This window comes from Salmo salar, chromosome ssa06, assembly GCF_905237065.1.
Source record: "Salmo salar chromosome ssa06, Ssal_v3.1, whole genome shotgun sequence".
NCBI classification, from domain to species: domain Eukaryota; kingdom Metazoa; phylum Chordata; class Actinopteri; order Salmoniformes; family Salmonidae; genus Salmo; species Salmo salar.
The window spans coordinates 30,588,237-30,601,623 of NC_059447.1; the positions used below are offsets into that span (position 1 = coordinate 30,588,237).

Below are 13,387 nucleotides of genomic sequence, written 5' to 3' on the forward strand. Positions count from 1 at the left end.
GAAATAACACTTAGCATTATCAGCACTGCATGCTGTACTTGTCACATCCTCCAACTCTTCTTTGTGCCAGATCACTGTGTACAGAACTGTCTACTGTACGAGAACAATGGAGTCAGTTGAGCTGGCAGAGTCTCGTCTCCACTCACTAAGGACGTTTAAAATCATTGATGATAGTTGTACATAAGTGACTTCCTGTCAAATGCCAAGAAAACTACATTATGATATACACCTATTGAACTCATCAGTAGAACATAGAAAACGAAATGTTCTTAATCTGGTAGTATAAGATGGTAATAGCTAGAGTTGGTGCATAAAGCTAAGTAGTGAACAAGTGGCTGTTCTCTGTCTTTGCAGCGCAGCACTCTGTAGACGATTTAGGGCAGCTGTCCTGGCAGGGAGATCTGGACGTTCCTAATATCTCCTACAGTATGTAACATATTCTCACTATGGAGACCCCTGCTACTTGCCGGAGAACAGCCACACACCTGCTTTCTGCTCCCGCCAGATAAGACCACGCTCACACACTTCACACACCTAGACCCTGGGCCCATAGAGTGGGTTTGGCGGCTAATCTCACCAGCTCCTCATAATGCAGGGCATCAGAGCAGACGCCCTGCCACTATCATTAACCAGCCCAGTACAGCTTTTAGAAAGCATGGCTGTCTGGTGTACCTAATGCAAAACATAGAGAAACAACTCCACAAGGAGGAGTGGAAAGCAGGCTTGAATGTCTGTGCTGGTCTGTTCTCCAAAGTATGAAGCAGTCATGGGTTCTGTAGATGATTAGGATAGACAAGGAGGGTGACAAGCATTAAAATGGTTGCTATGTCATGATTAACTGTGTGTGTGTGTGTGTGTGTGTGTGTGTGTGTGTGTGTGTGTGTGTGTGTGTGTGTGTGTGTGTGTGTGTGTGTGTGTGTGTGTGTGTGTGTGTGTGTGTGTGTGTCGAGAGACATTCTGATGGTGTTATTGTGTCTGCAATTTTATAACCACTTCTTGTAAATTTTAGGTGTCTGCAAGGTAAGTGGTATTTTACCAAATGACAAAAACGAGTACTGTTTTACATTTGCTTCTCATTCAAATTCAAATATTTCCTTGCAAATCTATATAGTTGTTCAATATGTTCATATCTTTAAAAAAAGAATGCATGTGAAAATTAGGTAGGCTAATTGGGGTTTGAACAGCAATCCGCAGCCTTCCTGTTAGGCCACATCACTGCTGCCTGGTGTTACAGTAACTGTCATTACAAAGCCGAGGGCTTTTCCACCTCAAACAGCTGGCTGTCAACATGCTCTCTGTCTGCTCCCTGTACCTCCTGTTACTATCACCAGTTTGACAGCCAGTATTGGCACTGACCCAGTATATAGCTTACTCTCTTATTTCTTATTTCTCGTGTTTTCTTTATTATATTTATATATATTGTAGCGACCTGCACAGACAGCTGTGTGTTATGTGTTATGCTGTTCGTTGGTTGTGTTGTATTTACCAGTACCCAGTTTTCACGGGGTCCGACATGCCAGTCAAACTGCTATCTGCCAACCACGGGAATGCCTGGAATGTTCTGGTGCCGGGCATCCTGATGGTTGGTGGAGCGGTGTGTGGGGTGTGTGGGGGGGTTTGGCTGGGGGTGGAGCATCACCAGTTTAAGACCATGCTTAGCCATTGTTCTCTCTCTTACGTCTGGTCTTAACAAGAGACGGTCACGGTTGGTTTATATGGGTATCCTTATTTGGCGTGGGCTACGGCCAAACAGTAGCCTGTGTTGAGTTTGGTTAATAAATTGGGAATTTGTAAACTCAATTCTCTGTCTGGACAATTGTTCATTTATGATCTAGCCAGATCATTACAATATATACAGTGCCTTGCAAAAGTCACCCCCTTGGCGTTTTCCCTATATTGTTGCATTACAACCTATAATTTAAATTGATTTTTATTTGGATTTCATGTAATGGACATAAACAAAATAGTCCAAATTGGTGAAGTGAAATTCAAAAAATAACTTGTTTCAAAAAATTCAAAAAAATAAAGAACGGAAAAGTGGTGCGTGCATATGTATTCACCCCTTATGCTATGAAGCCCCTAAATAAGATCTGGTGCAACCAATTACCTTCAGAAGTCACATGATTTGTTAAATAAAGTCCACCTGTGTGCAATCTAAGTGTCACATGATCTGTCACATGATCTCAGTATATATACACCTGTTCTGAAAGGCCCCAGAGTCCAACACCACTAAGCAATGGGCACTACCAAGCAAGAGGTACCATGAAGACCAAGGAGCTCTCCAAACAGGTCAGGGACAAAGTTGTGGAGAAGTACAGATCAGGGTTGGGTTATAAAAAAATATCTGAAACTTCCCACGGAGCACCATTAAATCCATTATAAAAAAATGTAAAGAACATGGCGCCACAACAAACCTGCCAAGAGAGGGCCGCCCACCAAAACTCAAGGAACAGGCAAGGAGGTAATTAATCAGAGAGGCAACAAAGAGAACAAAGATAACCCTGAAGGCGCTGCAAAGCTCCACAGCGGAAATTGGAGTATCTGTCCATAGGACCACTTTAAGCCGTACACTGCACAGAGCTGGGCTTTACGGAAGAGTGGCCAGAAAAAAGCCATTATTTAAGAAAAAAATAAGAAAAAACATTTGATGTTCACCAAAAGGCATGTGGGAGACTCCCCAAACATATGGAAGAAGGTACTCTGGTCAGACGAGACTAAAATTTAGCTTTTTGGCCATCAAGAAAAATGCTATGTCTGGTGCAAACCCAAGACCTCTCATCACCCCGAGAACAACATCCCCACAGTGAAGCATGGTGGTGGCAGCATCATACCGTGGGGATGTTTTTCATTGGCAGGGACTGGGAAACTGGTCAGAATTGAAGGAATGATGGATGGCGCTAAATACAGGGAAATTCTTTAGGGAAACCTGTTTCAGTCTTCCAGAAATTTGAGACTGGGACACAGGTTCACCTTCCAGCAGGACAATGACCCTAAAGCAACACTCGAGTGGTTTAAGGGGAAACATTTAAATGTCTTGGAATGGCCTAGTCAAAGCCCAGACCTCAATCCAATTGAGAATCTGTGGTATGACTTAAAGATTGCTGTACACAAGCGGAACCCATCCAACTTGAAGGAGCTGGAGCAGTTTTGCCTTGAAGAATGGGCAAAAATCCCAGTGGCTAGATGTGCCAAGCTTATAGACACATACCCCAAGAGACTTGCAGCTGTAATTTCTGCAAAAGGTGGCTCTACAAAGTATTGACTTTGGGGGGGTGAAAAGTTATGCATGCTCAAGTTTTCAGTTTTTTTGTCTTATTTCTTGTTTGTTTCACAATAAAACATATTTTGCACCTTCAAAGTGGTAGGCATGTTGTGTAAATCAAATGATACACACCCCCCCAAAAAATCAATTTTAATTCCAGGTTGTAAGGCAACAAAATAGGAAAAATGCCAAGGTGGGTGGGGGGGTGAATATATTCGCAAGCCACTGTATATATTCGTTTTTTTAATTAGTTATACTATTTTGATTTTGTTTGCTGCACTGTTGGGTAGAGCTGGCAAGTTAAGCATTTCACTGTACTTGTACATGTGACAATAAACCTTACATTCTAACTTGACAGACATGTTACGTGTCCCCATCACATCATTATAACCCTGCTACAATACACCATACTGTAACCCTGCTACAATACACCATACTGTAACCCTGCTACAATACACCATACTGTAACCCTGCTACAATACACCATACTGTAACCCTGCTACAATACACCATACTGTAACCCTGCTACAATACACCATAATGTAACCCTGCTACAATACACCATACTGTAACCCTGCTACAATACACCATACTGTAAACCTGCTACAATACATCATACTGTAACCCTGCTACAATACATCATACTGTAACCCTGCTACAATACAGCATACTGTAACCCTGCTACAATACATCATACTGTAACCCTGCTACAATACACCATACTGTAACCCTGCTACAATACACCATACTGTAACCCTGCTACAATACATCATTATAACCCTGCTACAATACACCATACTGTAACCCTGCTACAATACACCATACTGTAACCCTGCTACAATACACCATACTGTATCTCTAGCATCTCTCTTCAGTCCCTAAATTCCTTTCAAGTTAATTTCAAGTGTATATTATGATATTCTGGATATTTTCCCCATGCATTCACGTGGAACTGTAAATATGTATTAATGAATATCCATATGCTAATAGGGAGATATAACGGAGTCTACAATCAGGATAGTTACAAGAAAAACAACTGCTTAGTACAATAGGAATGACCTCAAATTTTATTGAGCAAAATCCTTTAGTTCTCTGTGGGGGTGTACACTCTACTCATACAGACACTATGGGGCTGCAGGCTAACGTACAGTAGCAAGCTCATATAGCTCACGGTAGATTGTTTTTGTGGCTGGCTAGTGAAGTGTCTGTTGGAAGGCTTGTGCAGTGAGTGTGATTTATAAATGATATCAGTGAGTGGTTTGAATTGGCAATGTCTATCTATCTCCACTCTTCCATGATGGATTGGCCAGGCAGACGTGTCCATTTAGCCACTGTGGACCACAACAGATTTATTAGACACAACTAAAGGCCAAGCAGCTGCCACAGAGGAAATGCTTCAGGAGATTCCACTTCATTCATCAAATGACAAACATTGAATTGATAAAAGGTGTTTTTGAAGCTGGTGAAGATATATCTGCCAGCTGATATAAGTATCTCCACTTGGAGGAGTTTCTGAAGAGGGGTGGGGTTCTTCCTGCATTGTTTGGAGGTCATTGCGAGGTCGTTGGAGAATTTGAGAGAGAGAATCTTATTGTTACAATAAAACTATCCAAGATGTTTGACAGATTAGAGGTATATTGGAGTGGAACAGCCATAAATCAGAGTTAGAAATGATTTGTCCTCAAATGAGACATTAAACTTGCAAATGACTAATTGGTTCTGAAATTAAAAATCTTACCAAAGCTAAGTTATGTCACGAATGTAATAAATGCTAATCTGTTTGTCCTAACTGACCTAAGACAGAAATGTGAGGGCATTGCCAGTGGGCGTAGACTAATGTGGGTCGAATATTTCATAATATTGTTATAAATGTAATTTTGTCATTCTGAACCCCAGGCCTTTTTCTTTCAAAAGTAACTCCTTTCACAAAACCAAACTGTTTTTGAGGTCAAACAAATTATCCTTTGTCCATCGTGACACTTTCAGATATCCAGTGAACAAACATTACCCTTGTCCTAAGGATTGTTTGTGTCCCCCCCACCCTCACCCCTCCCCCTCTGGCTGTGACATCCACTGATGTGCATCCTGCTTAATTATTTTTTCATAAGTTGCTCCCTGATTTTGTCCCAGGGGGATTTGGTTTCTTCTCATCCCAATCCATTTAAGGTGACCTTGTCTCATAGGGACAGTGCTGCAGCTCTCCCACATCCCTCCCTTTTTCTCTAATCCCTGAGGCTCCACATTGGTAGGGGAGGTCAAGTACACCAAGCAGGTGTCACCTGCATGACTACCTCCATTATGAAGATCTCTCTAAAGGCCGACATTTCAGCTAAGTGATATCCCAGAAAGCAGGGCTGTAAGAGGAGGTAGGTACTGAAGAGGAGACTGTATACAGTATATTTTTATTTAACTAGGCAATTCAGTTAAGAACAAATTCTTATTTACAATGACGGCCTAGTAACAGTGGGTTAACTGCCTTGTTCAGGGGCAGAACGACAGATTTTTACCTTGGCAGCTCAGGGATTCGATCTAGCAACCTTTCGGTTACTGGCCCAACTCTCTAACCACTAGGCTACCTGCTGCCCCACTATATCACTAAGAGGGACAGTCAAAGACCCAGTGCAGAGGAGTAAAGGGGTACCACGCCCTGTAGTGAAGTGTTGCGGTTCCAAGGCAAGTGGAAAAGGAAATGGCTGGGCAGAGTGTCTTAGTTGTGACCTCTACTGTTCACGCCAGACTGAGAGGTTGTTAAAAGCTTGACCCCTGAGTGACCTCCCAGTAGCGTGAGGCGCCCAGCCGTCCATCGCCCCTCCTGACCAGTCTACTGTGACCACTTCACTTTGCCCTTCGGCTGTGTGACAGCCAGGGGAGGAGGAGAGGCATGCCACGCATGGCCCTGCCAGCTAGATCCTAATGGACAGGCCTGAGCACCAAGACGGACTGTAATCCAATAATAGTGGGCCATTGTGACGGAGGCACAGAACTCTCCACCTTCACACGCATACGACTCTCTCCCCACTATTGTGAGTTTTCTGTCTAAAAAAATACAGGAAGAAATTCTAAAGGATTTATTCATGGTGATATAGTTGATGGGAGAATATTCTCTTTGTTGCATGTCTTTGGAAAGAGGCACAATCCATTTTTATTTTAAGGACCAGGGCACTATTCAGAGTTGGGGCTCTTGCAAGACATCTAAAGTGCTTCTTGTTAAGGCCATGTCTGTTGTGACATAACAGTTTGTGTCATAGCATGCCAAATGTTGCGTTAGATATGGAAATGTGAACAAAATTGTTTGCAACTGGTAGTTTAGATAATCTTGACATTCTTTTCAATCGTAATCCAAAATCAAATCAGTCAATCAATGCAGCATGGTGATGGTAAATCATAGATTCATTCAGGTGTATTAATGATCCTTGTGAATAGTTCACAAACCCATAAAGGCTATCGAGCGACATTGCTCTCACTGACCTTGTTCCTTTCTGTTCTCAGCAAGAGCCACATTGGCACAAGCTGTGTTTTCCTTCTCTTTCCTGATAAGCATGTCTCTGAGCAGAGTACAGCCTCTGCTCTGTGCTGTAGGAATCTGGAACAGCCAAATGCACAATATGAATTGATTATAATCCTTATTCAGCCTGTCTATTAAAGAAGCAGACTAAAGGAAGTGATTAGGTTGGCTTCATGAGTCTCATGCTCCCTTAGTCCCACATGCCTTTAACAGTGGCCTGGATGGCTGTGGCCTGGGACTCAGCTCTCTATCCGCTAGCCTTCTGATTTGTATTATTTATTTTATTTTACGTTTATTTAACTAGGCAAGTCAGTTAAGAACAAATTCATCTTACTGATAAACACACTGATACCCTCACATCACCTCCAGTGATCCATGGTCATTTCATGCATTATGCACTGCTGTTGTGTGTGTTAGGCCAGTGAAATCCCATTAGAAGGGCCGGAGATGGATCAGCATGTATGGTGTGTGTGTTAGGCCAGTGAAATCCCATTAGAAGGGCCGGAGATGGATCAGCATGTATGGTGTGTGTGTTAGGCCAGTGAAATCCCATTAGAAGGGCCGGAGATGGATCAGCATGTATGGTGTGTGTGTTAGGCCAGTGAAATCCCATTAGAAGGGCCGGAGATGGATCAGCATGTATGGTGTGTGTGTTAGGCCAGTGAAATCCCATTAGAAGGGCCGGAGATGGATCAGCATGTATGGTGCGTGTGCAAGAGCAATATGCATATTGATGCCATCTGAGTTTTGATGGTACTCTGCATTATGAATTGGCATGGAAACAGCTAGATATGCATTCATTCATTGCTTACTTAGCCCAAAGTGTCTTTATCTCAAATTGGAAATATAATTGTCTTTCTCCCATCTCCATATCAGGAGTTGGTGCATTTATTCTTGAGGATGTACCACTTCAGAATAGAATTGCAGAGCCTCCTTGAATTCCAATGTGCCTGTTGAGCTTGAGTTAGGATTCAGTGTGTACGACAGTGTTTACTATTCAGTTAAATGATTTTCACATTTGTATCATGTTGTATGAATGTGCTTTGTGAAAATGAATGTATAGCCTATTGTAGGGAATTTGTATTTGTGATCTCACACATTAAAGCACACGTTAAGTGTGATGCAAGTAAAAGTCCTTGGGAGGCTAGTATGCCTTTTTATAGTTCTCCTCAGGTTTAAGAGACTCCTATTCATTCTATCCTTTACATAGCATTCCATTCAAAACTGTCTGTATCTCTTACTATGTCGAAAAGCAAGGACACTGTACACTGTAACGTTGTGATTATCTCTGTGTGACTTAATGTTATGAGCTCCTGAAGGGGCGAAAGGTAGCCTAGTGGTTAAGTCAAATCAAATCAAATCAAATGTATTTATATAGCCCTTCTTACATCAGCTGATATCTCAAAGTGCTGTACAGAAACCCAGCCTAAAACCCCAAACAGCAAGCAATGCAGGTGTAGAAGCACGGTGGCTAGGAAAAACTCCCTAGAAAGGCCAGAACCTAGGAAGAAACCTAGAGAGGAACCAGGCTATGAGGGGTGGCCAGTCCTCTTCTGGCTATGCCGGGTGGAGAATATAACAGAACATGGTCAAGATGTTCAAATGTTCATAGATGACCAGCAGGGTCAAATAATAATAATCACGGTGGTTGTCGAGGGTGCAACAGGTCAGCACTTCAGGAGTAAATGTCAGCTGGCTTTTCATAGCCGATCATTCAGAGTATCTCTACCGCTCCTGCTGTCTCTAGAGAGTTGAAAACAGCAGGTCTGGGACAGTCCGGTGAACAGGTCAGGGTTCCATAGCCGCAGGCAGAACAGTTGAAACTGGAGCAGCAGCATGGCCAGGTGGACTGGGGACAGCAAGGAGTCATCAGGCCAGGTAGTCCTGAGGCATGGTCCTAGGGCTCAGGTAGAGAGAGAGAGAGAGAGAGAGAGAGAGAGAGAGAGAGAGAGAGAGAGAGAGAACTTAAATTCACACAGGACAGGGGATAAGACAGGAGAAATACTCCAGATATAACAGACTGACCCTTGCCCCCGACACATAAACTACTGAAGCATAAATACTGGAGGCTGAGACGGGAGGGGTCGGGAGACAATGTGCATTGGGCCAGTAACTGAAAGGTCGCTGGGTGAAATCCCAGAGCCCAGTAGGTGAAAAATCTGTCGATGTGCCCTTGAGCAAGGCACTTAACCCTAATTCCTCCTGTAAGTCACTCTGGATAAGAGCATCTGCTAAAATGTAGAACATTCCCCCTGTCTTCCCAGCATAGCTTTATATTTCATTAGTTTGCTCATACAGTTGGAAACATCACACCATATTAAAGACAATGTCAGGCGGGTTATTTGAAGGATTAATTTACATCTATATATTGTATATAGATACACAGCCTTTTATTAGGGCAGGGATATATTGCTGTCTCTATCTGCATTAGTGTTGCATGCTCCATAAGCTCATTAATAAGAGACATGCATTATTCATCAACTGTGCATTTTGACGGCAAGGTATAAAACAGCATTTTTTATGTAAACAGGGAAACAGTCGGACACTAGCGAGAGATGAGGAGACCACGCAGCCTTCAGCTTGGGGGTTGAAGTAAAGATGAAGTATAAGACAGGGCTTATTACCTGCTGGGCTGGAGCACGAGGAACCAGAGAAGAGAGGAAGGGTGACAATTACACAGCCATTCAGCTACAGGGCACGGCGTATGCTAGCATGAAATGCTATTAGCGGGCCGACAAAGTTGTGAATTGAATGCTATAATGATGAAAAAGCCCTCTATGACATATCCAATCATGTTTGGATAGAGATTAGTGTTATCTGCACTCCACCTGTCAATATCTATTATGAGGAGAGAGCAGCACAGGGCAGTGGTGGACATGGAATTGCTTCTGTCAGCATGGCGCCAACGAGCTAGCCGACACCAGAAGAGCAGCAGTGACCATACCACACCTGTCTGAATACTAATACCAGGGAGAGCAGATCTAGCATGCATAGCAGGACAGCTACAGTACTGTGCTGTATGTGGCCCAGACACTCAGCGCTGCTATCGAAGAAAGGCTGTTGTTCTGTAAAGGGAGGTTCTGCCATTACGTTGAAGGGATAGCTCATTCAAAGATGGACCAAAGCTGACACAAATAGAGCAAATGGCTGAGAGATACAAACTATCTGACACCCAAATGGCAAAACGCTACGACAAGCCCAGGCCAGGCTGTGTATTTGGGGGTTTGTTGGCTGTGATGTGTACAATGTCTTAGCTAATGTGGAAAGCCAACGGAGTGTCTACATTTTTCAGAATGTATTTACTCATAAATAGAGACACAGGTGCATGCAAACACACACGCACATACACACACACAAACACACAGGAATATCCACAATCAGCTCATCAGAGAGAGAGGAAACTGCAGTGAGTGCAAATCAGTGCCCAGTAGGGTGGAGAACGAGCAATGACATGTGTGTTTTGTTATGCACATTAAATCCTCTAGCTTTTCGGCATAATGGTGGTGGTGGAACATTGAGTTGCAAGCGGCAAGCTCTCATTCCAACCACAAATGGCTGGTAATTGCAGCTCGGTGGAATGGCGTCCCAAAATCACAATAGCGGCTGATCCATAGTCATCATACACTCTCCGCTGGCTGCTTCATTAGGCAACGCCTCGGAGTAGATTTAGAGTGACAAGAGGAAGAAGGACAGGCCCATACATTAGAGCAGTACATTTTCCCTCACATATATCATATATTGAGTGTACAAAACATTAGGAACACCTTTCTAATATTGATTTGCAGCCGCTTTTGCTCTCAGAACAGCCTCAATTCGTCGGGCATGGACTCTATAATGTGTCGAAAGTGTTCCACAGCGATGCTGGCCCATGTTGACTCTAATACTTCTCACAGTTGTGTCAAGTTGGCTGGATGTCCTTTGGGTGGTGGACCATTCTTGATACACATGAGAAACTGGTGAGCGTGAAAAACCCAGCAGTGTTGCAGTTCGTGGCACACTTAAACCGGTGCACCTACTACAATACCCTGTTCAAGGCACTTAAATATTTTGTCTTGCCCATTCACCCTCTGAATGGCACACATACACAATCCATGTCTCAATTGTCTTGAGGCTTAAAAATCCTTACTTAACCTGTCTCCTCCCCTTCATCTACACTGATTGAAATAGATTTAAAAGTGACATCAATAAGGGATCATAGCTTTCACCTGGATTCATCTGGTCAGTCTATGTCATGGAAAGAGCAGGAGTTCCTAATGTTTTGTACTCTCAGTGTATATCCTGTACTGTATCCTGTAGTGTTCACTCATTCAGGGAAGCACAGCGTGTTAACTCTCTCTCAGACCTGTAACACGAACATAGCATTGACATCCTAAACAAATCCATAACCCATTCAGAAACACAGCTCTGTGTTGTTCACATTGAAGACACCCTGATGAAGGGAGTTGTTGCTTAGGGATATGAAAAATCTAATATTTGTGGCATGAAGGAAAACGCGGGTTGACTTCAGAACTGTGCGATTGAATAAAATAGAGGTGTGAGAGCTGAGAGTGGGCCGGTATGACAGGCCTGTTATCAGTAGACTGTCCCTTGGGTGTTGTCCTGGAAAAGAAGGAACCAGGCTCCAGCAGCAGGCAGTACTGACAGAGAGAATGAGAGAGAAGTAGAGAGAGATGGAGAGAGATGGAGAGGGATAGAGATAGGGAGAGAGGGCAGGAGAACCAGGCAGAAGGGTTTTGGAGTTCTGAGGGGTGCAATCCCCAATAATGTGAGACATCAATCAGGACCATTTCCTCGTGCTGTGTGGCCACTTTTTATTAAAGCTCATTAAGAGTGTTAGATAGAATGCAAGGAGTCTTTTATGCTAATTTCCCGTTCATCATGTTGCAGTGTGATATCAGCAAGAGGTTGGTCCCATTAATCTGGCCATGGAGAACACTGGCTTTGAAGGCCATATCTTATAATAGCAGCTATTTGTCTTCAAACAAATCATTGTGGTGCACGTTCTCATGAACTGTCGACACCGCCCATCAGTAATGGCATTTTCTAACACCAACATTTTGAGAATCTTTATTTTTTATAGCCAAGTTGGTTACAACATTAAAAAAAAGTACAGCCAAGTTGATGACAATGGCAAACTATGATTTACTGGCAAAAAATGTACCTTTCAACTATAATTATAAGTCAAATTACAGTCTTATGCATCGGCTTGGGTTTAGATTACCACATATCAGAATATTTTTGGTGTGATATGGTTCAATAATATAGAGTAAAATATAGAAACATGACTAAGTAACATCTAAGATGCTTTTATAGGAAAGGAACATAAATAATTTGCCTTTATGGAGCAGTAATGATGCCTTTAGCACTCTCATCTCCTCTTGTATCCTTATCATTTCAGGTGTCTGGACACTCTCATCTCCTCTTGTATCCTTATCATTTCAGGTGTCTGGACACTCTCATCTCCTCTTGTATCCTTATCATTTCAGGTGTCTGGACACTCTCATCTCCTCTTGTATCCTTATCATTTCAGGTGTCTGGACACTCTCATCTCCTCTTGTATCCTTATCATTTCAGGTGTCTGGACATTTTTTCCCCGTGTCTGGACACTCATCTCCACTTGTATCGTTATCATTTCAGGTGTCTGGGCTTTTTTTTTTCTCTGTGTCTGGACACTCTTGTAATATGTGGCAGACAGGCAAGCAGGCAGGCAGGCAGGCAGGCGAGTGCAGGCAGCCAAGCAGGCAGCCTGGCAGGCAGACAGAAAGGCAGGCAGCTAGGCAGGCAGCCAGGCAGGCATGCAGGCAGGCGAGTGCAGGCAGACAGTCAGCCAGACAGGCGGGCAGGCAGGCAGGCGGGGAAGCAGGCAGGCAGCACAGCGGTTCTATCAGACCAGATCTGTCCCTGGGCGAGTTGAGTCTTCATGGGGGGAGAGACTGCAGCTCGAGGCACGTCATTTTCTTCCATCTCTCTCCAGCCCCAGACAACAGGCTGGGCAAAAGGACTGTGGGTGCCGCCAACTGTGAAATTAATTGAACTTGTGATACGAGGGGTAGGGACTGGTATTCACCCTGAGGAGGCATGTGTGTGTCTACGCAAACATTAGCCCATGACAAAGGAACAACAGAGCCCAGAGGCAATGCATCCCAGGTCAGTTTCTTTCCACACCAAGATGTCTACGGACATGGCTGGATTACTGCTCCAGTTGACTTGGGTGACATTGCAGCTTTTTCATTTGGCTCGTGTGAGGGATAACATTTTTGGGAAAAAAAGTAGTGTTAAACATGTCAGATATTTTTCAATCATTAATATTCTTTCAATGATAATTTTTCAAAGAGCCACATTATTGTTGTAGGAATAGACTTTCAACCAGTAAATCAATGATTACACAGGGGACCAGAAGGTTAAGAACACCGCCTGAACACACGCTCACCATTTTGGGGATATAATAGAATTTAATCAGTGGACTCAAGAATTCAATTACAGTATAGCCTGCTTCTGGACACACTGATAAATATTTGTAGGGGGCTGTTACATTTTAGTGGAAAATATATTTTTATTGTCTGCCCACCCGACACAGAGGGGATGGATGGAGGCTTGAAACAGACTGCCGATGCATGCAG

At 43.3% G+C, this 13,387-nt stretch overlaps 1 protein-coding gene across 5 annotated transcripts in view; it reads left to right on the forward strand.

The window, feature by feature from the left end:
* LOC106606953 (protein shisa-6) overlaps positions 1-13,387 on the forward strand; it is a 62,826-nt gene that overhangs the window by 14,855 nt on the left and 34,584 nt on the right. For 3 of the 5 annotated variants that reach the window (XM_045720252.1, XM_014203449.2, XM_014203448.2), the window contains exon 5: positions 355-426. The exons of the other annotated variants lie outside the window; for them this stretch is intronic. In XM_045720252.1, coding sequence (XP_045576208.1) covers positions 355-426 — 72 coding nt within the window. The remainder of the gene's footprint in view (positions 1-354; positions 427-13,387) is intronic. 5 annotated transcript variants of the gene reach the window in all.